This window comes from Limulus polyphemus, unplaced genomic scaffold, assembly GCF_000517525.1.
Source record: "Limulus polyphemus unplaced genomic scaffold, Limulus_polyphemus-2.1.2 Scaffold4241, whole genome shotgun sequence".
In the NCBI taxonomy this organism is placed as follows: Eukaryota; Metazoa; Arthropoda; class Merostomata; order Xiphosura; family Limulidae; genus Limulus; species Limulus polyphemus.
The window spans coordinates 63239-90954 of NW_013669851.1; the positions used below are offsets into that span (position 1 = coordinate 63239).

Genomic DNA, 27716 nt, shown 5'->3' on the forward strand with positions numbered 1-27716 from the left:
GGCAGGACCTTTCAAAGGTGAAGATGTCCTCATTCCTCGCATTCCTATGATTCCAACGGATATGCCATTTCAATTTAAGATATTGCAATTCCCAATTCGATTGGCGTTTGCAATCACCATCAACAAAGCTCAGGGCCAATCTTTAGAATTGTGCGGTTTAGATCTAGACTCGGATTGCTTCTCACATGGACAATTATATGTTGCGTGTTCTAGAGTCGGCAAACCAGACAATCTCTATATCTGCACAGACGATGGAACAACAAAAAATATTGTATACCCACAAGCATTGTGAAATTAAACATATTAGAAACGTGCGCTTTCTCTTTTCTTTCTTTTCCATTTAACCAGACTGAGCCACAGCAACGCGTGGCCGGGTACAGCTAGTATATAATGAAAAAGAACAATTTTGAGAAAACACTTTACAGTTTGTTATTTGTTATATTACAAGGGATCCCGCAGTAAGAGGGGCCGTCGGTGCAACACACCGACGTTCAAATCTCCACTGCCTTTTTGTTGAGGTACATTTGTGATATTCAGGCCCACTAATAAACGACAGATAATTTCAAAAGTATCCGCAAAACGTATATTCCGGAAATGTTACGCAGAGAATGAATCGAACACCAACAGCAAAAGAAATAAATACAAGGATCTGATTTCAAAAGAAACTCCTTTTTAATGAAAACATTGACTCGTACTAATATTAACAATCACATTTACCTTAGAGGCCAATAAAGTCTACTACTACTACGCAGAGTCAGACTGTTCTGTCTCAAATCTTTTTAAATTTAGTGTTAACGAAATGCATGGAGGGACAAGAAGGTATCCCTGAACGCTCAACACTGCACATAAAACTGCTGATAGATATCAGATTATTATAAATATATAATCTAAAAGGAATTTCCGAGAATATGAACTCGATTTGAGTCAACTGCACAACTATTGTTCAATATTTCACGTGTACAGTGACGTATACGTTACGTGATGACAAAAATTGTAGCATAACATTTTTTATAAAAGGAAAAATAATAAAAAGAAATGCTTTCATGGTGTATTTTTCTATATCTAAACTCATTTGATGAACTTTTCAAATCATATAAATTTGAAGGTATAAAGATATTTTTAAATCCAACTATGTAAGACTACTGTATATTCAGTTTAAGTGACAGGAATGATCTGTAAATTCTGCAACTAGTTTACAAACTGGTCAACAGACGGCGACCTATGAAATACCACAGTTTAGTTACTCAACAACGTTGAACCAGACTACTAGTAATTTCAACAGTTACGAGCGATGATGTACGTAAGTTTTGTTATCTTTTAACTGTAAGGTGAAGTATGATAATTATATACTTACTGGGCGTTCTATCAAAATGAGAACCAAAATTTAGAATTTGCGTCACACATCATGTCATCAAAATTAACGTAAGTACAACTTTCAGTCATATTAAGCCAAATTTCCCAATTATTTAACATTTGAAATAAGTTTATTATGAAGGAGATGCCAACTAAATAAATAAAAGCCTAATATATATAACTTTCATTCAAATATTCTTTATAACCAATATAATCTGATAACTACTTAAAATTGTTAGCATTTTTCAAGATAAGTGAAAATGTATGTGGGAGTTGCCCTTTTCCATTCAATTGATAAGTATAGAAGTTAAAGTACCATTATGTTCTGTTTGACTTTCTTTTATAACTTTTAAGAAAAGGCTATATTTAAAATTAAAATAAAGGTGTTTCCAATACTTTTATGTGCTTTGAACTGATGGAAAATAACTTCATAAAATGAGATCCGTTTAAATAATTCTGCATCATGCAAATGAGAGAGAGTAGAAAATACGTCAAATCAATCCGAATTTTAAAATTTCTCCCTCTGAGTCAACGGTAAATTTACGGACTTACACTTCAAAATCCGGGTTCAATTTCACGCTGTGTACAGAATGCAGTTTGTCCATTGTGTAGCTACGAACGTAAAACAGCAACAACCGAAAATATATGTCACAAGCTACGAACGTAAAACAACAACCAAAAATATATGTCACACAATTTTAGAGTTAGTGTCATATATCGAAAACACCAAACACAGCCTATAAAATAACTCAATATAAAATACATTATTATAATTTATGAATTATCCATACAGTAAAAAATTTAAAACAGACACGACATGTCTCAATCAGTAAGTCTATGATAATAAAAATGGAAATAGTATTGTAAGCTACATTTTCAATGTTTTAATTTATATGTTAGCTAGAGGGCGCATGAAGTAAATTCATAGAATGTGCCAGCAATTTTGGACCCCAATCACACAAGCGCTGGAAGCACAGTCGACAATCCAAGCATTAGGGTTTCTTCCCCCCATCTCTACGTCATCTTCGATTAGCGAAAGACTGCCGACGACTTTAACACTAGAGCGCGCATTCCTGTCTCAGCTAATGAGAGATGCTGTTCTGACACGAGATTCCACTATGTCGTCCAAAACGGGCAGTGAAACAAGAAACGTAAACAAACACATGCCCACAACAGCACTGTAGAATTTCCGTAAACTTATTCGTGAATTTCTTCGTCAAACATTTACGTATTTTCTCCAAAGTTCAGTTTCAGCAGGTCCAGCTGTTCCTTATTTTTGAGGTTTTGATCTTTAATATTGTGAAAGTTTTGATATTATTGCGACTCTTCTCTTCAGTTTTTACGTGAATCTTGAAGCTTCTGCTGCGAAAAATTCATTCTGCTTATAAGAGTAGTAGTAGTAGTTGTGATCCGAGCGATCTTCGTTCGAGTCACAATCAAACTTACTAGGATAATTTAATTGACCACAGGTGCACGAGAAGGAGGGAGAGCTTAAAATGGAGAATGCTGCAACTATTTATTTATTTTTAATAGCATACTTATTCAGTTATGGTTTAATATACTTAGGAGTGCCTATCTCGGACCATGGCTCGGTAGGGCAGCTTTCATATGTTTAATATTTTCTTTTTTTACAAGCAACATGTTTCAGTTACAACCACGACATTATATATGGGTGTCGGAAGGAGAGGGGGAGGCGGCCCTTACTAGCCAATCTATAAAGAACCCATCATTTTCTAGTAGCTCTGAAATCATAATTAAAACTTTCAAAATTAGTATTTACACTGTACACTACAGTCACTGAATATGATGTTGAAAAATGACGATTAACATCTTAGCAGAATGATATTGTCAATATGTTATGCAGTTTAAATTTAACATTAAGAGCCTAGCATGGCCTGGTGGTTAGGGAATTAGATTCGTAACCTGTGAATCGCGTATTCAAATCCCGTCACCAAAGATGCTCGCTCTCTCAGACAGTCAATCTGACTTTTTGTTGTTAAAAGAATAATCCAAGAATTAATAGTGGAAGAATTGACTAGCCGCTTTTCCTCTAGCCTATCATTTCTAAACTAGGTGCGGCTAGTGCAGTTAACTCGCGAGTAGCTTTGCCTCAACAAACATACAAATTTTAACATTATCTTTACTATCAGTTAAACCTTCATTATCAAGTGTCTAAATGCCTATATCACAAATGATCAAACATTACTAAATTTCAGGGCCGCTGGGTGGCACAACCATTTTGAAATCCTTCAAATACTATTTCTGAAGGTTTTTGAGGGCCTTCGAACCCCTTTATTTCTATTAATATGCATTGTGCATATATCTCTGGTTAGTCTACTCACGTATGTCTTCCATCTGGTTACACGGTGAATTAACTTACATTGTCAATTACAGTGTACAGAAAATAATTCGTAGTTTTCTTCTTTAATAATTGTATTGTGTGTAATTGTCGAAAAAATACACTCACTTGTGAAAAGAGATGGCCTTCCAATTTCTCCCATTGATTTGAATAGCTGTAAGAAACGCAACTCTCTGGTACTCCAATATTTTTGCAGGGGAAAAACTGTAGGTTGTGTAAAATAAGTTTTTAACATTTGTCCATTTTGGTAATGGCGGCGAACTCCCCTTGTCATCAGAAGATCACACAATAAGTTCGAGCTGTAGTGATAAAGTTACAACTTTATGAATAAATCAGACTAAAATCTAGATTGACACATTAATCATAAATACGAGTAAGCAGTTAATAGCGAGTCACTCAGACAGTTGGTGGAGTGCCTGTCATTCAGTTAAATATTTGAATCAGTGTTAATTATTGCGTATATTCATTTACTTGATCGATTAGTCGTGAAGTTATAAAAGCAAGATTGTTTTGTACGTTATTTATGGTATTATTAATGAGTAAATATCTGTCAAATTTGAAAGTGAAAACATTATTTGTGAACCAGGGCCAACAACTGTATACAAACGATAGTAGCCTGTAGCCAACATTAAGTAAGAAATAATCTAACTTGTTGTTGTTAAGTGAACTGTAATATTGGCATTATTTTTATCAAATGACTTAAAATAATCAATCCAATGAAAGAACAACGTTACGACAATAGTATACAAATAACTTAACTTCATTGCAAGACATTATTATCAATCGATGTTGCTGTTGTTATTTGACGCATCGCATATTTCAAGCCGAAAGTCACTGATTGTGTGTTTTGAAATTTTTTATTAAGAATTTGTGTCGATCATTTTAATCCTCTCATTCAATGAGAAATAAAAATATAGATCGATTCTTTGTTATATAACAACTTCACTAGAATTAGTACAATCAGTTGTTCTTTGAACTTTTAAATGAACAATAAACATTTCCACAAGACGGCAGCACAAGTAATGTAATAAAATGGCAGAAACTGTTGTCGGTAATGCTCCTAGTTCGGCAAGTTCAGAGAGGTTTGATTTTGTATTGATAGTTTAGTAATGTTATTTAATTGTAAGTATTTCCAGTACTAGAGCATTTATTTAGGATTTTCTGTAATTTAATTAAAAGAAATAAATCTGTACACAATCGACTTTTTAATTTTTTTCGGTTAGTGATTTTTGAATGAAAACCAAGTCTTGTAAGTTGTAATTTATAAGTTATAATTTATATGGACTATGTTGATCTGCAGAATGCGGAATTATACAACATTACAAGTCTCATACAACTGCAACTTAAGCTTATTTATGTAATCGTAAAGTAGTTTAGTTGCAAAAATTGAATAGCTTTTCGTGTTAGCTTTATGTGCAATATAAAATTGTAGATGCTCTGAAAATTATTCATTGTGTGAGCTTTAGTTTCTTATTTCCTGACTTGAGAAACTACTGCCGTACTGATGTTTTATTTTGGGAAATAAAAATATTTTTTCGTATTATTAATTAATGTACCAAAAATCGTTCAGACTGAAAAATAGAGAAATTCTGATAGGGAAACTGACTATGTCCTTATGTTGATACATAATGTTGAAAATGTGTTAATTAACATTAACTTCATTAAGCATCACACAGTGAAGCTGCATCAGTTTGGCTTTTTGTTCATACATTGGTTTTTGAAAACATAAATGAGTAAATATTTTGTACCATCCTACAGAAACATTACCTAAGCGGATTATGGCCTTATTAAACAATTGATATTGCCACTAGCAGAAATGCTTTGGATTCTCTAAACCCAAAGTATGAAATTATATATGTTTATATGAAAACCTTTTTTTATATATCTGTAAAAAGTCAACATTTTGCCATCATAAAGCACTGGACATCATAAGGTAAAAAGTATGAGCTTCTTAATGAGCACAGATTTGTAGTTATTGATTGGAGGAACTAATGATATTTTATTTTGGGGAGAAAAAAAAATTGTCATTGATCCAAGAGAGGAGGAGATGGAAATTCATGCATTGTACATGAGATCTCTCTGTGTTTTTTTTTGTAATATGTATAATGCTCTCCATATTGCTGTAATATAGCAGGGTAAGATTTTCATAATATTATTTTCCCAATTGTTAATGATAGTGGTGATAACGTATCCACTTGCAGCCTGACACACTATTAATAGTACTCTATGGCCATGAGCCCATGATGTCAGATTGGTTTCTTTAAAAAAGTGCAAATGTATGTGTATTTGTCATTTTCTTTTTGTCAAAAATCTAATTAAGTTTTTTGACCACTGACTTCACATGGTAAGTTAAAAAAATATTAGACTGCAGAAATGAAAAATCTCACCCATAGAATAAATTGATGTGAGTTTAAAACACTTGAATACACCAGTTCAATAAATTTTATTTTAATTTCTTACCAACAGTTTTATTACAGGGAAAAAATTTGCAAGTGAGAAACAAAAAAGAAAATCACAGACCTAATTTTAATAATTTCATTAAGTAAATTTTTTTTGTCTAGTGATAGCAGTGATGAACTTGGTTTTGAAAATGTTGGAAGACTTGATGTTAATGAAGACTTGGTGCAGAAGGGGTCTTATCCCCCATCCCCACAGGGATCTCAACCCTTGTCACCACTTACTCCTTGCACTCCTCACTGTCTCCGCACAAAACGAGAAAAAAATAGATCATGTTCTAAGTCTGGGTCTTCTCGGGAGCCTGTATTAAGATCAGGACAGAGAACAATTTACACAGCTGGTAGACCACCATGGTATGATACACAGGGTCAGCTGGTGGAACCATTTGTAATTGGTTAGTCTATTTAATATTATGCTCATTTTCTGTTTTTGTTAATGTTTTCTTCAGTCATTTTTGAATGGATTTTTCATATTTCTTTAAATGGTCACAGATGTGTATGTAATTTTTCAATGAAGAGTGATATCTTTGATAAAGCAATAATAATACTGTTTTTTTATTTGTTATTGATGTTGAATGAAAATATTGACAAACATACAGGCAGTTTTACAGATATGAAAGCTTAAACATTACATTTAAGTATTACTATATATACTAATTTCAATTTTACAAATAAGACAAGGCTAAACTTTGCATGCTCTTGATTTTTTTTTGTAGCATTGACATATAATAACTTTTGTTGTATTAAAAATGACAAAACTAGAGATGTATAGTAAAAATAATAGTTCAGATCCATTTTGTCTATCACAAATGCTTCTTGTTCAAATCTGTTTTTATACATTTCTGGCTTGTAATTTTAATGTGACTAAGGTGTGACAGAAACTATCTGCATTTGAACTTATTGTTTTATCATATTCAGTAAAACTAGTTAGCTTTTTTTTACTTTATCAGCTTAAATGTGTACACAGTAATGATTGTTGTGTTTTCTGTTTCTTGAAGAATCATGGTTGTTAACTTTTGTTTTCAATTTAAGATATTAAAAATTATATTTTGTTTTAAATATTGGCATGTCCATTTTAAACCTAAGGTTGTTAGTTCAGATTGAAAACAGTTATTACATCATTTTATAATATCATTGTTTATGATTTTGAGTACCAGTTTGCAAAAATGTAGAATTCTTGAAGGACTTTCATTTAGATTCAGTTAACTTTATTTTTTTTTTTCTGCAGGAATTTGTGGTGGTAGTTCATCTGGTAAAACAACAGTAGCAAGAAAGATCATTGAAGCTCTTGATGTTCCCTGGGTAACACTACTCAGCATGGATTCATTTTACAAGGTAGGTTGTAGTTTTATTTTTTTGCCCTTATTATCTTAAAATTTTGAGAATTAAATATATGTGTGTGAATTTTAAGTACTTCAGTTAAAACTCGTGATTCAAATTATTATCTTTTTTTTTAATTAATTTTATTTCTTTTCTTAATCAAATTATGAATTTGTTGGGACACATGTTCCATAGTATGTGATATAGTTTCTTTGAAAGTACACAACCAGTATTAACCCGGTGCTTGGTTTTTGATAATTAATCTTTAATTTGGTCATTACAGCAATGGACAAGGCCTATGTAATATGATTATACCAGATCTACTTTAAAAAAAAAGTACAATTTTGTGGATTGGCTCATCTTTGAATTCATGTATCCATGTAACTGAAATTTCGGAGTGTTAAGTCCATCTATCCCTGCTTAGTGCTTGCTGTTAAGATGAGTTTTTCTTGAAGACTGTTTTGGTTATATATATACATATATATTTACCTGTATGGCCTGTAGCTAAACTTTGAAGTCCATTGATAAAATTGTGTGTCTAAGAAGAAGATAGAAGTTAACAAGTCTGTAGGAAATCACCATGTGCTCATAGGTACATAAATTAAAATAGCATTTAGTTTTGCCAATGTCCATAGCTTTGCAAACTACCACATGTACATGAGTAGATGATCCATAAGTGAAGTGCAACTGTTATGTAGTTTTTCAAATGGAAAAACAAAATGTTTTATTTTATATGGTGGTTTAAAATCAATTCTTAGTAGAATCTAAGTGTAGTATTTACTTAATAGTTTAGTGAATTGATTTTTAAGAATAAAGTTCTGTTTACCTAAGTATAGAAGACATAAATATATAATAATTCATGTAGTATTGCTAAGAAGGATAAGTTTTTATTTAAAACAAATGTATGATCATTTTGATAAAATGTTTGGATATCCATTTTGTTTATGAGAAAGATATACAAATTTTATTTCATTGGGTAGTGACAAATCTGAAGAACAAATGTTACAGGTCCTAGTCAAAAAAGAAAGTGACCAGTCTAAATTTTTTTAGAAGGAGAAATGCTGTCAAAGTATTTGTGTCGAGGTCACTGAAGTTTATTTTGTGGTATGTGGATGTAGAGAAACCATTAATAACATGATTTATAAGAATGTGAATGGCAGACAAAGGTTATTTTTTCTCTTTCAAAAGAAAAAGGTTATGTTGAGCTGCTGTGAGTTTAGATATTGAAAACTTTAGGTGCAGGAGATATTACAAAAGTAATATATCTTATGTAGTGGATCAGATTAAATTCATTTGGAATTGTAGAGCCATGATTGCTCATAATAACGGAGAGAAGTTAGCCAAGGCTTGGGTCAAGTGGTGACCTTACAGCAAAGCCATTTATCTGGTTAGGAAAGGCAATCCTTGAATATATAATCAGTGTTGACTACAGAGTTTAGCAAGCTGTTTAAACCATTGGAAATTGAAATCATTTGATTTTTAGAGGCGTGCCATTTTTGAAAAGATCAGAGAAGCAGATGTTGATGGTCACATTAATTGTAATGTTGGTAAAAAAGTAATGTGAAAGAGTTCCCTAAAATAATAGTCTTGGGAATGGAGTGAGTTGATCTTGTTAACAATAGAGGACATTAAGTAGTTGTAGAAAGTGGTCTAAAATATAGCTATTTGTAGGAATACATGCCAAGAGCAGAAAGTATATGGCTAGTCGGCAGATCTAATTTATGTCCTTTAGATAGTCCATATACTGAGTTAGGAGCCACAAATATAAATTTTATCAGTAGTAGAAGTTTTGGAGATAGTGGTTTTGAATTTCATTTCATTTTAATTGTATGGTTTTTTTCCCTCTAGTTCAAGGGTTAGGTTAAGAGCATCTGTGGTAGGTGGTCTAAATTTGCTGAAGTTGGGTAAGATAGTTTGTTTTGTTTATCTTATCTATTCTATTCATAAGGACAACATTATTATCTATGTCAGAATGGGAAGCAATAATATTAGCACTATTTACAAGTTCTTTTGTCAGGTAAAAAAAGAGCAGGTAGGAATTTGCAGGTTTTACAGTTGTAGAATGTGTCTAGGGCTGAGTTTGGAAGTTTTGTGTTAATTAGATTATCACGGATTGTTGAAAGGATGGTAGATAGGAAAATTCTGATGAACTTGTTCAAAAGGTACAGAATAACTGGCATACAAGAATTTGATTAGAGGTAAGCAGAAGTTAAGACTTTTAGTACAGGCTCGTTTACATGACTTGCTAAGGGAAACAGAGATGTAATTGAAAATGAGTGTCAGGATCAAGGTCAATATAAAAATTGAAAATAACGTGTCTTCTTAGTTTGATGTTTTGGATATTCTATATATAAAATTAAACTTTCTGGTCAAGGGAAAAGAAATTCTAAAATGAAGTATTTTTGTTATTTTTACAAAACTGTCTCCCAAAAATACTTTGGAAAGTTTACAATCTAAAAAATGATAGAAAAGTCAATAATATAATCATTATATTAATTTTTTAAGTCAAAACTAAATACTGTTTAGTAAGTTTGTATTGAGTTTTATGCAATTTGGTTAACTATTTCCAATTTGAGAAGGAAACAAATGAAGTGAAATCAGTGTAACCTTCTCCAGTTTGGAAAGGGTTAAGTTTCTGGTCAAGTAGATATTGCTGTTAGGAGAAATAAGTAGGGTTTTTCTGAGGGTGAAATTTTTAAGTTTAATTGCAGAAACTTAGGAACAATATTGCAAAGTTTACATTCCTTAAGAAAAGTGATATTCAAATGTACTTATAACTTCCATACTTAAACAAATAGAGATTAATTCTCAGAAATCAACCCATTAAGCTCTTAAATAAATACACCCAAATTCAACTGAGGATTGTCTCTGAATTGATGTAAATCAAAGAAAACATTTTATCCACTCAGAGAACTGCATTTCAATCCTACTTATTAGTTCACAAATCATCTACTTGTATACATGTGATAGCTGTAAATTTACCTACATTGACAAAACCAAATACCATTTTGCTGTATGTATTTATGAGCACATGATGATTTTATACAGACTTATTATTTTCAATCATCTTCCTGTATATCTCTTATCCACACAGAATCAAACTACTGAATACAGAATCTCTTTAATGGATTTCAAAGTTTTAGCTATGGGCCATGCAGATTTAGAACTTCTGATTGAAGACAGTCCTCTTACTAAAATCTCCTTAGCTCAGTAATTTATACATTCCCTCTCCCTTTTGAGACTCAGCATTCCCATTACAAATGTTTATGATTAAACAGATATTTCCATTCAATGTTCATGATGTTATTTTTAATTATTGTTTTGCATTTACTTTAGAAATTTGTTAAAGGTGAAATTTGTATATTACAAAACATTCAATGACTTTGTTCATCACTTCTGTGATGATGATGCTCATCATTAGACTGCATTTTCTACCTCATAAACCTGTTACATTTTAACCTGTTAGGAAGGTTTATGTATATTTGTTTTAACATTAAATAGATGAAATAAACTAGTGCTAATTTTTTTTATAACTGGAAATAAGTCATCATTTCATTATGTCCACAGAAATTTTTCTTTGTTTAGATTCAAGATGTTTTCATTTATTTGTTTTCTAATTGATGTATTTTATCCTATTATTCATCATTGTTCAACTGATAATAGTATTTACTAATGTTCATTTGAACATCAATGCCATTATTAATCTGTTTTTTAGGTTTTAGCTGTATTGATTTCTACTTAATATTAGCTGCAACCCATAAAACATTTGCAGTAGTTGTCATGCATGCCATTTAAGCTATGCTTTCTCGCAAGCATTATGTGTTAGATTGATAAATCCTGGTCTTTCTGAAAAAATTTTACATGGTCAGACAAACTCACATAGACATAACTTTATTTAATAAAATTACACATAAAGTAAGCAATAAAGTAATGGTATTTATAATAGTGTACAGAGTGTAAAACAGTTATAAGCATTCAGTGTATGACACGGTTTTTGCTAATTGGAACAAAAAGCTCACAAAAACAAAGAATAAATCCCATAGTAAAGAAAAAGTATCTAAAAGGTGTTTATAGCAATCTATGAAATGAACCAAAGCTAAGTAAAGTAAATGTAAAGTTGTAATGAAGGCCAACTTAGCTGAATATGCAGAAACATATGAATGAGTGTTTACAAAGTAATAAGCATATAGTTTTAAACAAACTGTGCATGTGTATTTTAGACCTAAATAAGTCCAGAAATTCCACAGAAATTGTATTTAGTGTAATGTTAATTCACCGTAGGAAATTACTTGTGAGTTAAGTGTTATTTGTGTGAAATACTTTGCAAATAAAAAACTAAAGTCATCACATGATGACAATGACATTGTGCAATTGTGTACCATACACATTACATTGAAAAATTTGACTAAGCAAAAAACAGGTAAGGTGATTCTAAATAGAAGAGCCAATATGCAACCCTGACTCCTTGGACAAAGGCCTTTCTAATGATATGAGATTTGTAGTGAGAAATTTGTGAGAGAAGTTCCAGCCAGACAGACAAACACAAGTGTAATATTTATACAGATGTTATTACTTGTCAGTTTTCTTCTAAAACTATTTGTCATTAGTATTCTGTTATCTAATGAATTTATTTGTTAGTATTAATCAGTTTTCTGCTAAATTTTCTAGTTAGTCATTTTCTCTTTTAATGAATTTGCACTTTGGTTTTAATAACTTTTCAATGAAAGTTATTTGATAGCATTCATTAATATTTTATCTTTTTTCTGTGATGTTACTCATCATCTGGATGATGGAAAGAGTATGAACTTGATGTACCTAGATCTAAAAAAAGCTTTAGATAAGATACCACACAAAATATTATTTAAGAAAATTATATTAGTGGGGGTTAAGAAATACTAGTTAAGTAGAGTGTAAGATGGTTGGATGGGAGAAAGCAAAAATTTGCTGTTAATGGAGTCCAATCAAACTGTACCCTTGTCACGAGTAAAGTACCTCAAGAATCAGTATTTTTTCTCATCTTAATTAGTGATATTAATAGGAACATAATTATTTGATTTGTAAAGTTTGCTGATGAAATTAAACTCTTGTGGATTTCTACCTCTAATTACGTATGGTGAGGTACTACAGATTGTCTTGGATCAGTTGTAAAGTTTAATGAGTATTTGACAAATGTTTTTTAACCATAGTAATTGTATAGAAATGTATTTGGACTATCATAATTTGGGTCATGTGTGTAATATAGATGGAAACCAATTCAGTAGCATGATTGAGGAAAAGCAAGCCTTCATGTTTGATGGGCATCACTGATGCTTGTAAGCACCCATAAGGTGGGTTTTGAAAGGGCTTATTAGAACCTCAGTTAAGTCTATCATGATGCTTGCTATTCACGCAATCATCTGTTGTTTGTTTACACAGGACAAGCTTACAGATAACTTTGTGTGACTCTTTTGGCTGCTACAACTCTGATTCTTTAATTTTAACAGGGATAGAAATAATGAAATAAAATTACATTCACTCTAGGGAAAGCTATCAGGAAGATTACATTCCCACATGAAAAGTTGCATTTCTTCATGCAATATGTTCACTTTCATTGGTTGTAACTAGAGGAATACAGATGGACTATTCATTCCTGATGGGAAAAGCCAACTAAAAAGATGAAATTCCTCAAGCAAAGTTAAAATATTTGGGAATTTAATATTTCAATACCTGTTAAGTTGGCCTAGATTAGTGATGTTATATACACAGTAATATGATACTTTGAACTATACTGTTGTATTATATAGAAACCCAATATTTGTAACTGAGACATTAAGTCAATGTGTTCAAGTTTAAAATTACATAACTTGTTATTAATTCAGAACAGCAAGAAGAGCTTTAACAAATTTGATTGTGGCCTAAGTTGCATTTGATGAACTACTTTGATTTTCTGCATGACAGGAGGCCTCAAAGGCTGTTATACTGATTGGAAATCATTATAGCTCAGTTCTAGTTTCACTTTCAGTTGTAAACATGTCTCAGTTTAGCCAGTGAAACTCTATTTTGTTGACAATATTCGGCAAATGGAATCTTAGTGGACAAATTGGATATTCTTCTTCAAAGGAGACCTTAGGAAGAGACGTTATAACAAACATTTGGTGCAATATTTGTGCTCAATACAGCAAGAAGATCTAAAATGAAATGAATGGGCACAGTAAATAAGAGTTGGACAAGTATATATATGTCACTGATTTCATAAGGAAGTACACTGTCACTTTCTATTTGAATTTAAAAACACACCAAATTACGTATGTATATGTCTTGTTTTTGCAGTCATTACTCAAATTTATAATGATATCCATTTGATGTTTTCATAAGGTGTACAGCCTGTATCATCAACTACCTACATTTTACAGTCAGTATACTATAATATTGTTTTGGATTCAAAGGTAAACCCAAATGTTGCCTGTGTAGGCCTATGTTTGTATGCAAGTTGCAAACATGAACACAAAGTGGGGGGAAAACAGTAGTTAATGTGTTAAACAAATTCAGCAATTTAATTAGGCTTATTTTACATTAAAATTGTCATTGACCTTGTATGCATTTATAAGTTATTGGCCAAGACCTAACTTGATGTTATGCACTTTAATTGATTTTCAAGTTACTTATGAACTTTTGATTTGGTCTTATGTTAACTTTATATCAAGTGAGCCTAAACTAAGTACCAATTTAAACATAATTAAATATTTTTATTATATGTACAGTATTATCTGTTCATTTCTTTTCTGTTTTTGATAAATTTCTGTGTTATCAGCCAATAGGATGATCTTTTCCATAGATTCAATAGTCCATTTATTTTATTAATTCAAGCTTTGCTGTTTTTATTACATTCTTTTACTACAATATATGTTCTGCAAAATTTATATATTTATAGATTTGTGCTTTTAAGGCTTTAAAAAGTTACACGAAGATGATGAGAATACTCTTCCTGTCACAAGTACTTCTGCTTCCGGCATCCCTCTCCAACCTCAGGTAAACGTAGCTCTGCATGCACAAGCTAAGGAGGATACAGAAAACTTCTTAAAACAGCTTACTTGTTTGATGTGGATGGACAGCCTCTGTTGGCATTCAAAACCCTAGTTAAAGTACAAAAACAAAATGGGGTACAACTGGTTTCAAATTTTGATAATGTCAATAGAGTGAAAAAATGTATTAACATTATTGCAGAAGTCATTCATGAGGAAGTAGCAGTGGTTTTAGATTCAGCAATAGCTTTTGCTGTACGTAATGATGAAAATCAGGCAAGAAAAACTGGCTCTGAAAAAAGAACTCATTTTCATTAGAACAGTCAAGCAAGATATACCAGTTTATTTCTGTTTTGCTTCACAGGGCATCGATAGCTTTGGTGATGCAGATGCAAGTAATCTAAAGAGGAGCATTGATAATGTATTCAAAAATGATGAAAAGGTTTCAATTCCAGCAGAGAAATACAGTCCCTGTTAGTTTCAGCTGCAGCTGACAGAGCCTCCGTTAATACTGAAGTTTACAATGGATTGCTAATAAAACTGAAAAATAACAGTTGCCTTTGAGTTCTAGGCATTCACTGTGTTTTTCATAGAGTTGAATTGCCACTGAAAGATAGTATAAAAAAATAGGTTGAACAATTGTCAAGTTTTTTTATATTTTTATTTGAAGAAGGATGATGTTTCGAGCTAACACTCTTCATCAGATCGTATGGCTGTACGATTTAAAAAAACTTGCCAATTGTATAACTTATTCTTTAATTTTGATATCCTTGCCACCCATGCAGTTTTAACTATATATTTCTTTTTACTGAAAGATAGGGTACCTAAATTGAGAATTACAGTCATTGCAAATGTACAGTTTTGTCTTGAATCAAGTTCTCATCTGAGAGTTAACTTTATCAAAGTATGCTTTGAGTAGATCCAACAAACTGGGGTAACACCACCAGGTAAATTGAGTGTTTAAATTTAATTGCAGAGCACGTTTATATGACACTAGAAATGAACAATTTTGATAAAAATGACATAAGATCAGAATGAAAAGAATGGTTAAGAACTACATGAATTTGAGTCAAAACTAAGGATTTGTGGAAGTATGTGCTTCTCTATAGAAGGATGAAATTTAAAAATGTATGCTGGTGGAAATAGTGCTCTGCATAGGACCCAATAATAGTGTTATTGAGGCAGGGTTTAGTCACCTTACCTGCATGGTCATTGACAAAAGGCTTTGTTTAAACATGCAGCAGTGAGAACCTTCTGTTGATTAAAACAAATGATTTTGTATAGCTACATGAGAAAAAGTAACAAATTTTAGAAGCAGCCTTGGAGAAGTTTATGGCATAAATGAGGAAAAGGAAATTGGATACAAATCCTCCTAACCTGACTATATAATGTGCAGCTAAGAAGTGGAAGTCAGGCATGTACAATAAAATTGAAATTTACTGTGTTGGTGATGAAGATTTAAGTGATTATGGAGGTCATGATGAGGATGATTCTGCTTTTACATGTCTAGTAGATCAAGTAATGAAACAGATGAGATTCGTTTTTTTAAGAATTAATTGCACAGGAATTATTTGATGTTGACACTGATGATGTAGATGCTTCTCTTGTATACAGTTTGTATGAGGATAATTATTGATTATGTTCTACTAGTTAACAGTTAAACACAAATGGGACAAAGGATCTTGGTATCTACAAATGACTATGCAAAGTAGATTTACTTCTCATTAATTCAATTTTTCATGAGATGTGTGTTTATGCAAGTTTGTGACTTTCAATTTTTGAACAAATAGTGAAACTGATGTTTTATTTCCCACTAAAAAATGTAAATACCATTTTACTGTTGTCTGTAAGTTACAAAAGAGTAATTATTATATGACTGTAGTCAAAATATGTGCCAGACTTTAAGGAGATCACAATATTATAATTTTTCCAATTTTACTGGATATAAAAATCTTATTGATTGTTACTTTGTTTATTCATCAAATTAATGTACCAGGCCTTATATTTACCCCTTACTTTTACTTTGCCCTTGAAGTACTACCATAGGTTTACTTAACAGAAAAATAGTATGTTTCAGTCAATACAAATTAACATTTATTGTCCAATTTTGTAATCAAAGAATAGAGATAAGGCATAAGCTTGTAACTGCTCCCAGGTACTGTTTGGTAGGGGCAGTTTACAGTATTCATGCATTTTTCAAATGTCACGGCTTGGAAAAAGATCTTGACGTAGTGACAGTTAAAGATGAAACCATCAAAGCAGAGCTCTGTTTCTAGAATAATTTTAGGATGTATTTATAGACATGTGGATTATAAGTAAAATGAGGTCATTATCTCTATATAAATTAATGATTAGGCATTATTTGGAATAGTGTGTGCAATCCTGGTTTCCTTAACTGAGAGAATTAATGACTTATTAGAGAGGGCTCAGAGGAAGTATACTAGAATGATTCTTGAGAAAAAAAGTAAGAGGTGATCATATTTAAGTTTACAAGATTAACAGGGGGGATTGATAGGATAAAGGCCTCTGATTTCCTTGTACTTATTCTAAAAATAACAAGATGGGAAGACACAAGTTTAATATTAGGAAAAGACAGGTTAGACTGCAATTATAATAGTTTCATTGTCTAATGAAATTAGTTGGTGTTCAAGTAGTGGGGATGAGCACTTTACAAGAATTTATGAGGAGAATCAATGATTTCCTTTTAAATTTTCATGTTTCTCAAAAGTTGATGAGAAATGACATCCCTTAAAGGACTTTATGGTCCCTTTTGTCCATATTTAATGTTACATTATAGCTGTGAGTTTCTATTAATTTCAGTTTTCATTATATATATAAAATATTTTACTTAATTATATAGGTACTGGATGAAGAACAGCATAAATTGGCACATGAGAATGAATACAATTTTGACCATCCAGATGCGTTTGACTTCTCCTTACTAATAGAAACTCTAAGAAAGCTGAAAGAAGGAAAACGAGTCCAGGTGCCTATCTACAACTTTGTCACCCATGCCAGGGAAAAAAGAATGGTAGCATTGGCTGATGCCACTTAGAGAACTTGTTTTATTGGAATATCCATGTTTTCTGTATCCGTCATTCTTTGCAATTTTTCATGGCACGGACAGAATTAAGAACCAAAATTCTGTTGGGTGTCTTCAGCAAGGAATATTTATTTCTTGAAAAAATTTTTTTCTTTTATATCTGTAAACATTTGAAGTGACTTGTACTAGAAGGAAAGTAAAAATAGTAACATATATAAAACTGTCACTTTTAAAATTATTACTATTAGTTACTTAGTTGTTACTCACAAGAGTGATCCAAGACAACTTACCTGTGCAAACTGAGAATAAAAAGTTTGCAGACACAGTTGATAATTGTACACTGCAAAATTATAGCATTAAATAATCTTAGCTTTATTCCTACTTAAAGAAATCTATCTTCTGATATGGTACTTACTCCATCTCACAAGATTAGCTATTCTCGTTCAGTGCAGCCCTCTTTTTGCAAACTTTTTCTTTATGCATGCCACAAGCCTTCCGCTCACTCCTGTTGGAACTAACATGTCTCTCATGTAAACTATCATGCATCATCTCTTAACCAACAGTAGCATGATATGCTCACATGACATGTGACTCCCTCTACACTCCTCTACCGAATCTTCACTTCTCATTTGGCAGCATTTGAGTTAAGACTTACTCTCTTGTGTGCCTAGTGCTTACAGTGTGACAAACAAATTTATTCATGCAAAGTAGTTCTTTTTTACTTTATTTTCTTTTATACCAGTTCATTCCTGTAACTATATTTCTCTAATCGAATTTTGTGAACCTTTTCTTGTGCTATGAATTTCGAAGTTCATGTTACCACTTCGGGGGTCACACCCGTGACCAGTGATTTTTACCAGGCCTCCTGTGCGGGTGACCTGATGGAGGATCTCTCTGCTTTTATATGTTGGGATATTGAGTGTTACATGAGTCATCCTTTGTCCCCTGATATCGCCCAGGCTCCTCCTAAGTCGGCTGAACTTATTCAGAATGACAAGGACTTGGATCATCTTTTCACGCCTCCAGAGTTTGCTGTTTCTTCCCATTTTCAGCCTGAGGAATCACCTATGCCTCATTCAGTCTTTACAGATTTTGCTTCTCAGGTTTGTGATGTTTTATCCCTTTCCCCTATCTCTTATTCACCTTGTCCTTTCTTGTTGCTTGAACAAGCTTCCCAACCATTTTTAGTTTTTCCTCCCTCTTCTTATATTCAAGTACATGTGGATCAATTTGTCTAACAATTGAGTGAGGGGATCAGCATGCTGCATCCACCAAGGACTACTGATCAATTTGCCCTTTCTTACCATTGTGCAGACTATCCATTTTTAGATCAGCAGTGGTTAGGTTCATTGTTATCTATTTGGGGGGTGGCTCTCGAATTAAATGTTAGTCTTACTCATGCCCAATTATTCTTGCCTACATCTTACCCTAACCAACCTTTTATGGTATCTTTCTTTCATGCATTTCCTATTGGAGGCTCTTAACAGAAATCCTGAGGGGTTTTCTGCAGATACCCTTACATTTCTCTTTTCCACTTTAGCCCACATTTTGGTTCTCAGCTCTGGTGTTACATATGTGGTTTCTTTGTTGTTGGGACCTTATAGGTCAAGACGCAGTTTGGGATCAGATTAATTTACCCTCAACATATCTCAAAGACTTGCATCTTGCACCTGAGACATTGTCTTTGATACAATCCCAGAAACTATTCAGCCTCGGGGACATTGGTCCACCCATATAACTTTTATAGCTTGTTTACCTCGATCAGAGCCTCATATGCCACCTATTCCCATTTACAATCTTTCGTCATCTCAATCCTTACCCATTCCTTCTAATTGAGATGCTTCTTTTTGTTGATTTCCTAAACGATATAACCCCATCCCCTTCAGTACTGGTCACTACCCTGTGGGTTCGGGTCTGGTGGGAGCTTGGCTATTAGAGTTTCTTTCTCACTGGCATCCCTTCATTGATGATCAATGGGTGATACAGGTTCTATCAGAAGAATTCATTATCCAGTTTCCTTCTCCACCTCCTGTTTCTTCTTGCCATGTTTCTTTCCCCTCACCTCGAGATCCCCAACCTTCCAGTATCTGCCTGAAGTGGTTCAAGCATTGCTTTTGCAGCAGGTAATCAAACCAGTTCACCATCCTTCTGGGTTTTTTATTCCCATCTTTGGTGGCTAGACATCAATTTATCTTGCCTCAACCACTTCTTTGCATTCCCCATGTTCACCATGGAGTTTTTTCTCAACCTGAGATGGACTTTTTCCCCGGGGTTGTGGATGATGAAAATGAATGTCTCCAATGCTTACATCCATATCCCAAGAGCACATCTGTCTTGACCTTATCTTTTGTTTGACCATCTCATGGTGGTTTACCTAGTTTGGGTGCTCCCTTTTGGACTTGCCTTTGGTCCTTATGTGTTTTGTCACATAGTCCGGGCTTTTGCATGTCATCTCCATGCTCTGGGGATGCAATTTCATTATTACATGGATGACTGGTTTCTTTTGACTAATTCCAATCAGGAATTGGCCACTCATACTCACTGACTCCTTTCTGTGGTGGCTTGGGTGATCAAATTGGAGTCATTCCTTTGACCCACTCAATATCTAGTTCATTTGGGGGTCTCTTTCAACAGAAATATCAGTTGTGCTCTGCTTTTTCCTTTACGTCTTTGTTCAATGGAACTTTTGGTTCACCATGCCCTCTCAGCTCAGTCACTTCCTGCTTTCGAGGTTCTATCACTTTTGGAGATATGGTCCTCCATGAATGCACTGGTTCCTCTTTGTCATACCCATATGAGATCTCTTCAGTGGGCACTTCACGAATGATGGAACCTTTTTCAGGATCCTCTTATCCCCATTTCCCTTCCTACTTTTCTGCAAGATAATCTGCAATGGTGGCTGGACAAAACCCATACATCTGCATGTGTGATGCTTCCTCCCCTGCATCCAGATCTACATTTTTTCATAGACACATCCCTTCAGGGATGGGATCTATGGGTCAATCACCAGGAAGCTTTGGGCCATTGGTCTATGGATGAACCATCTTGCATATCAATGTTCTCAAACTTCTAGCAGTACATTGGGCATTGCATCACTTCCTTCTTCTCGCCCATCATTGTCTGGTGATTTAATTTATAGAATTCTATGGTGGTGGCACATATCAACCTCCAAGGGGGCACCCAGTCTAGAGATCTATGTTTTTGGACATTGGATCTATTATACTGGGCCCATGCACATCACATCTGCCTTAATAGCATGTCATGTGCCGAGTGCTATCAGTCTAGTCACAGATCGTCTTTTTACGCCCTGACCATATATATCCAACAAAGTGAGCATTAGATCTACTTGTTTTCATGGATCTTTGCCACTTGGATGTCTTTGCCATAGGCCTCAATACCAATTTGCCACTCTTTTGGTTACCTGTACCACATCCACAGGCTTTGGGAGTCGATACCTTCAGCCAGGATTAATCACACAAATATCTTTATGTGCACCCTCCCATCAATTGCTTTATAGGGCGATTTCTTTTGTCTACTACACCCTTTGTCAGGTCCTCCTGATTGCTCCCTATTGGCCAGCTGAACCTTGGTTTCCAAGGTTACAAAGTCTGCTCCTATCACCACCTGTCCCTCTTCCCCATTCTCTCTCCCTTCTTTGTCAACCTTGATCCCACATCACAATCTCTATGTCCTGTGTCTTCATACCTGGCTTTTCTCTGGTACTTGGTGATACAGTTTGGTTTCACATGTCAAGTTACTTCCTTGTTAGTTAGTTCCATACGGCCATCTTCCATCCAAGTATACCAATGCAAGTGGAAAGTCTTCTGTTTTTGGTATGGTAACAGGTGGTTATCAGGTGGCCCTATCCCATACCTTCTGTTTTTCCCCACACCATAGAGTTTTTACTTCCCCTGTTCTTACCATGCTCATGTGTTCCTTCTGGATATGTTGACTTCTCAGGCATCCTGCCCTTCCGGATTGGGACATTAATGTGGTCTTCCATGCCCTTACTTTATCTCTATTTCAACCACTTTCCTCATGGTCCCTGTTTCATCTATCCCTTTTTCTCTTAGCCTGTGGACATCAACAGTCAGATTTGTTTGCCATTGACATTTCATGTACCTTTATCACCCTACCTATCTTCTCCTTTATCCCGATTGTTCCTTTCTCCCAAATACCTCAGCAGCTCTGGTGAGTTATTCATCCTTTTCTTCTATTTTCCTTCCTTCTGTATACCATTTTTACCCTCAGCCAGATCCAGATAGACTTCTGAGTCCAGTCAGGGCTCTTTATTGTTATGTAGCACGTGCTGCTACCTTTACACATATGCACAACTGACTTTTTATCCCATGGCAATCTTTCTCTCTTCATGATCTTTCCTCTTCTACCATTACTAATTTGATCTGCCTTTTGATTCATTTGGCCTACTCTTCCCTACCTTCTTCCTCCTGTACGTTGTTCCAGCTCTCCTCCCATCAGATCCGACATTTCACTTTTTTGCTCACTTTTCTTCTTCATCATCTGATCTCGGAGATGTATACCACTCCTAGTAAGTTCATCTCCCAGTATTTTCATCATGTCATGCTTTCCTCTTTGTTCATCTACCACCTGTAGCCATTCTCCAGAATTTGCAACTTTAACTGGTAAGTTTTATTAATTTTTTTTTTCAGGGTCCTTTATCTCCCTTTTTATCACGTGGATCCTGCTCTGTGGCGAGTGGTGCCTGACCAAGTATTCTTTAAATCTAAATCTGCACTGTACAGCCATGTTGATTTGTGCTTTATTTTCCATGGCTTTGCATGCTCACTGTGAAGATGGGGTGTTCCACAAAATCAGTTGACAGTGACTCACCTTGCGATATTTTGCTTCATAAACATGCCTTTTCCAGACTGTACCACCCATGGACTGCATGGGTAAAGCAGAAGTGGATTGCTGCCCATCCCTGCTATGCCTGTAGTGAATAACTCGGTATAGTCTGCTTTTTAAAGTAAGGTTTCGTGGTCACCAGTTGCACTGTCTCAGGTGATGATGTTTCTCCAAACTCTTCATCACATTGTCACCCTCCTTTCCTTGAGTGGAGTATGTGAGTACTTATCATTTTCCAGTTTGAAGCCATTGGAGTGGTTGACCTTACTGAATGACATGACTTCCTGATGCTATTTACACAATCACTGAAGTTGAGCTATTACCTTACTGGTTGACATGGCCTCCTGATTCCATTCCACAACCATGGGAGTTAAGCCTTCACCTTTTATGATGATGTGGCCTCCTGTTACCATTTACACAACCATGGAACTTGAGCCATCACTTTAAAGGATGACTTAGCCTCTTTATTCCGTTTACACAAATGCGGAAGTTGAGATGTCACCTTACTGGATGATATGGCCTCCTGATACTATTTACACAAACACTGGAGTTGAGCCATCAATATTGCAGTTCACCCCATTGATTGGGAGACCTCATCCTAATCTTGTGTAGAAGTTGGTACCCCATGAAAAGGTGTTAGATTGAACCAATTGCCATAAGTCCTCACACAAGTTTGGTTTGTCTATCTTCCTCCCCCAATTACTCTGCCTGTGTCATGAGTCACAGTGGTGGTACGTGTGATTGTTACGGTTCTATCCTTGACTATCCCTCATTCTTTTCTTTTAGGGCTCTTATTGCCTTTGTATGGTGTCAGCCTGTGCAACAGTTAGGGGAGATGATTGCATGTGATAGACATTCTTTCAAAACTGGATGTCAATTCCTGGATCACTAGGTCAGAGATGATCATTGTGTCATACCCAGAAATCAGCGAGGGTCTTAATCCCTGATTGTTGAGTTTGAGGTGAAGACGGTATGATCCTCATCCTACCCTCTTGTGGACATTGGTACCCCAAGAGGAGGTTTTGGATGTAGTAGACTTACCGAGTACAGTTTGCCACAGCTTAGCCACTCTACACCTCTGAGTTTCCACCCTTATGTCTTATGTATTCCACATATAGACAAAGAGTATACCTGGCTCAGAAGTGATGCAGTTCCCCTTTTCTGATCTCACTTAGGATGCTTTCGGGGGTATTTCTTTCGTTCCCTTGCACCAGTAACTCCTACTTCTCAATGTGGGATTCTAGTACCATAAGTACTGTATTGGAAGTTATAATTTTCCTATACTGAAAATGTATTTCCTCATATCACCCTTCCCACTCTTCCTCCCCTTCTCTGGTGCTCACACCTTCTGCCAAACTTTGAAGTGAAGGTTCGGTAGAGGAGTGTAGAGGGACTCACATACATCAAGTGAGCATATTATGCTACTATTTGTTAAGAGATGTTGCATGATGATTTACATGAAAGACATGTTGGAATATAATAATTCCAACAAGGGGTGGAAGACTTGTGGCATGCATAAAGAAAACTTTTGCATATATAGGCCAGCACTGAACAAGAATAGCTAAACATGTGAGAAGTGGTAAGTACCTATTGGAAATGCATTTTGAATACAGGGAAATTATAACTGTGGTAGGTATTGTATGGCCCAATGGTTAGGTCACTCGACTCTCAATCTGAGGGTCGTGAGTTCGAATTTCCTTCACTGAACATGCTTGCCCTTTCAGTCATGGGGGTGTTACAATGTGATTGTCATTCTCACTATTCATGGGTAAAGAGTAGCCCAAGAGTTGGTGTGGGTGGTGTTTTCTAACTGCCTTCCATCTAGCCTATTACTTCAAAATTATAGTTGGCTAATGGAGATAGCCCTCAAGTATGTTTGCATGAAATTCAGAACAAAAAACAAACATCTTAGTGCAGGAATCAAACCTTTTTTTGGAATCATTGCCATGTAGATTTTGCAAAATCAGGAAACTCTGATAATTACCACTATAAAACATCAGAGAAATTTTCTTCTGAACAAATTTCTGACTTAACACTGGGTCATGGAGTTTTTATCAATATTTTTAAAATTTCATTTTGTGTATTATCTCAATAGATTAAGATAAATACTGGGTGATGTGATTATAAATACTGTATTTCTTTGTTTCATCTTCCTGCAGAAAACCATGTATGGTGCAAATGTCATCATATTTGAAGGAATTCTGTGTTTTGCACATAAAGGCTTACTTGAGGTGAGTATTTTTACACATTTTTGCTGGGTGAAAGTTTATTGAAAACTATATATTGATTCAGTTTAAATAAATAGTATTCAATATTTTAATGATTCATAATTTTCATTATTACTAACTCTAGGAAGAAAGTTTATTAGAATGATAACATCCTGAAGTATGTTAATTTTGTAGTGTACTTTATATTACTTTACAGCGTCATTATTTTATTTTGAGTAGTTTGCTGACCTGTGTTTGAACTGACAACTTCAGTTGATATCAGTGCTCTGAGACAGTTACTCTAATTACTGAGCCATTGGGTCTTCAAGACTCAAACATACAAATTTCTCATGATTTTTTCACATATTTCAAGGGATGTGCTAGTAATATTAAGATATAACTATTATTACATTTTAAACTTAATGTAAGTCTTCAAAGACTTGATTACGTCAAGTGTCATCAGATGTAACAATCCACATTACATGGAAAACATTCTGTCATAAACTAAGAGTGACAGACAGACTTTAGTGTGTTCTTCACCCAGATTTTTTTCACATAACATATTTGCATGCTTTTCCCAAGTTTCCACAAAACTACCTACCTGCATGTAGTTTGATTGCTCATAGATTTGATTTAACCTATAATCATTGTAAGGAAATACCTTTAAATTTTTCCATACTGGAAATTTGAAGTAAAATCCTTGGTGATAAAGAAAAGCTTTTGGAATTGGTAATGAGAAGGATAAAAGGTTTTCTCCTTTCATCTGTCTGCCTGTCTTTCTCTTTCGTTACAGATATATATAGATATATCTTTCAGTCTTGATAGGCACAAAAGATGCCAAAAAACTATTAATAGTTTTACATCCAGTAAAAATATGTACATTATATTACAACTGAAGTTTGACAGTACTAATTTCTTAACATTTAAAACTATTTACTGTATTTACACACTCCCGTTTCATTCCTGTCTAACTTGTCTTTCTTTACAAATTGTCTGCAGATTATGGACATGAAGGTCTTCATTGATACTGATTCTGACATCCGACTGGTTCGGAGGCTGAAACGTGACATCATGGATCGTGGGAGGGACTTGGAAGGGGTGCTCAAACAGTACAACAGATTTGTCAAGCCAGCTTTTGATCATTACATTGCCCCAACAATGATTGATGCTGATTTAATTGTACCACGAGGTAAATAAATCTTGTGTACATGTTATTACAAAATTCTGTAAAATGGGTTAATATGTTATGCAACACAAAACAAATATATTTGCCAAGTAAGTAGTTTGTGATTTTGTAAAACTTCTGTTGTCACCTCTATGATGAACTTCTTAGCATCAGGATTGTTGACCTTAACATCCTTATATGAAAAGGACATTAGTAATTGATATTAACTTCCGATCATAGCAAGCTACATACGTAGAACAAAACTAAAATTCAACCTGGTATTAATAATGACCATAGCTGATTAAATATACTTTTTTTTTTTTACATCCTAATTTATATGGATTATTTCATCAATTAGATATCCTTATTGCTGTTAACTATATTTTAATATAGCATAATTCTAATAATACCTCACAATGTTTGGCCAGCATAGAAGACTTAAGTTATTCCTAATTACATATATTAACCCTTTTGCAACAGACATCCTTTTCTGCACATGTCACAAGGTTTTTTATGGACTTGCATTAAAAATTTAATTAAGCTACTTTTTATTTATGTTATTCCAAATAGTATAGCATAACATCTTAGCTAATAATCCATATTTTAATAGTATATCAGTTTTAAGTTATTGATTTTATAAGGCAATATTAAAAAGAAATCCTGAATTTTCCCTAGTGTGAGAAATGTGACATTTGTTTCTAGGCATCCCTTCTTCTTTAATTTATTTGCCACCCCTCTAATAAGTATGAAATTTAACATAAATTACTCACTATCAAATTGTCATTGCTTTGACAAAATATAATTGTCATGGCCTTCAATTTTGTTTCTTTACAGAGCTATCAAATAGAAAATCAGACCCCTCTTGTCATACCCACCTGTCACATCCTCTCTATTAGGATTTGTTAATATTTTTCTCTTATGTTTAACATTATTTATAACTAATAGAAAGCCAAGGTTTTCATCTATCAAGTGACATATTATATTATATTGTTTTCAGAACAGAGAATTGCCAATTTCTGTTTTAGTACAAGCTTTGTTCCCTCAGGAAATATATTGACTAATGTGGATGAATTTGTAATGGCTCTCATTGCATAGTTAGAAAGCCAGCAAAATTGTGATATTTGTGGGACATTGTCAGCTTTTTGAATTTTATTATTCTGTGTTCCTTGGTGCATTATTTAATTAAATAAAAATTTAGTGCATTACTACCATTAGTATAGAAAAAAACAGGATTAAGTGTCATTAACAGTCCACAGCAAAAAAAAAGAATACCCAGGTAAGTATTTTATTTCTTATTTTTCATCTGTATTCTTTATTTATTATAATAAAAGTAGCTAAAATTTAAAAATTAGAATCTCTTTAGGTTAGTTAAAATTAAATTAGGTAAAATGAATAATAATAATAATAATCTATATAAATATAATAGTACTGTCTGTCATATGGCCATGTAATTACTTTGTAGGGTGTGGATGGATTTTCACCAAAATTGGTATGGAAGTTCATTAGGTCCAGGTGGGAGTATGTAAAAATTTTCAGTTTTGCATTTTGCATGGCCGTTTTTGCATTCTACCACTTCTTCATCCCCTGTAGATGGATCTTCACCAAATTTGATAGGGAGGTTCAATGGGTCCATGGGAAAAGACGTACAAATTTTCAGTTTTGCTGTTTTTATGGGTGTTTTTTTCATTTTTTACCACCACTTTACTCTGTGTTAATGAATCTTCACCAGATTTAGCATGAAGATTTGTTGGATCCATGTGGAAATACATGCAAATTTGTGGTTTCACATTTTGTGTTTTGCAGTTTTTATGAGCATTTTTTACAATTATATATAAGGGAAGCAACTTGTTATGTCCTAGAATAACCTTTCATTAACTCTTTCAGCACGGGCTCAGTCTTTGGGACTGACCCTATAACCATTTTGTGCTTGTTATAGTTTTCATCCT

General features: G+C 34.0%; 1 protein-coding gene across 1 annotated transcript; it reads left to right on the top strand.

Moving 5' to 3' along the window:
• Window positions 1–4740: 4740 nt before the first annotated feature.
• Window positions 4741–25802, top strand: LOC106470832 (uridine-cytidine kinase-like 1). The gene is made up of 6 exons (XM_022399467.1): window positions 4741–4794; window positions 6274–6563; window positions 7397–7503; window positions 17350–17520; window positions 24558–24629; window positions 25605–25802. Exons 1-6 carry the CDS (start codon window positions 4745–4747, stop codon window positions 25800–25802), a joined length of 888 nt encoding a protein of 295 aa, XP_022255175.1. The 5' UTR covers window positions 4741–4744.
• The last annotated feature ends 1914 nt before the right edge of the window (window positions 25803–27716 follow it).

Bases quoted from the DNA above. Each gene is read 5' to 3' on its own strand.
- LOC106470832 (XM_022399467.1), top strand. From the start codon at position 4,745: ATGGCAGAAACTGTTGTCGGTAATGCTCCTAGTTCGGCAAGTTCAGAG. The intron at 17,521-24,557 runs GTAGCATTGGCT...ATCTTCCTGCAG, and splicing joins ATGCCAGGGAAAAAAGAATG to AAAACCATGTATGGTGCAAA. The intron at 24,630-25,604 runs GTGAGTATTTTT...AATTGTCTGCAG, and splicing joins CACATAAAGGCTTACTTGAG to ATTATGGACATGAAGGTCTT.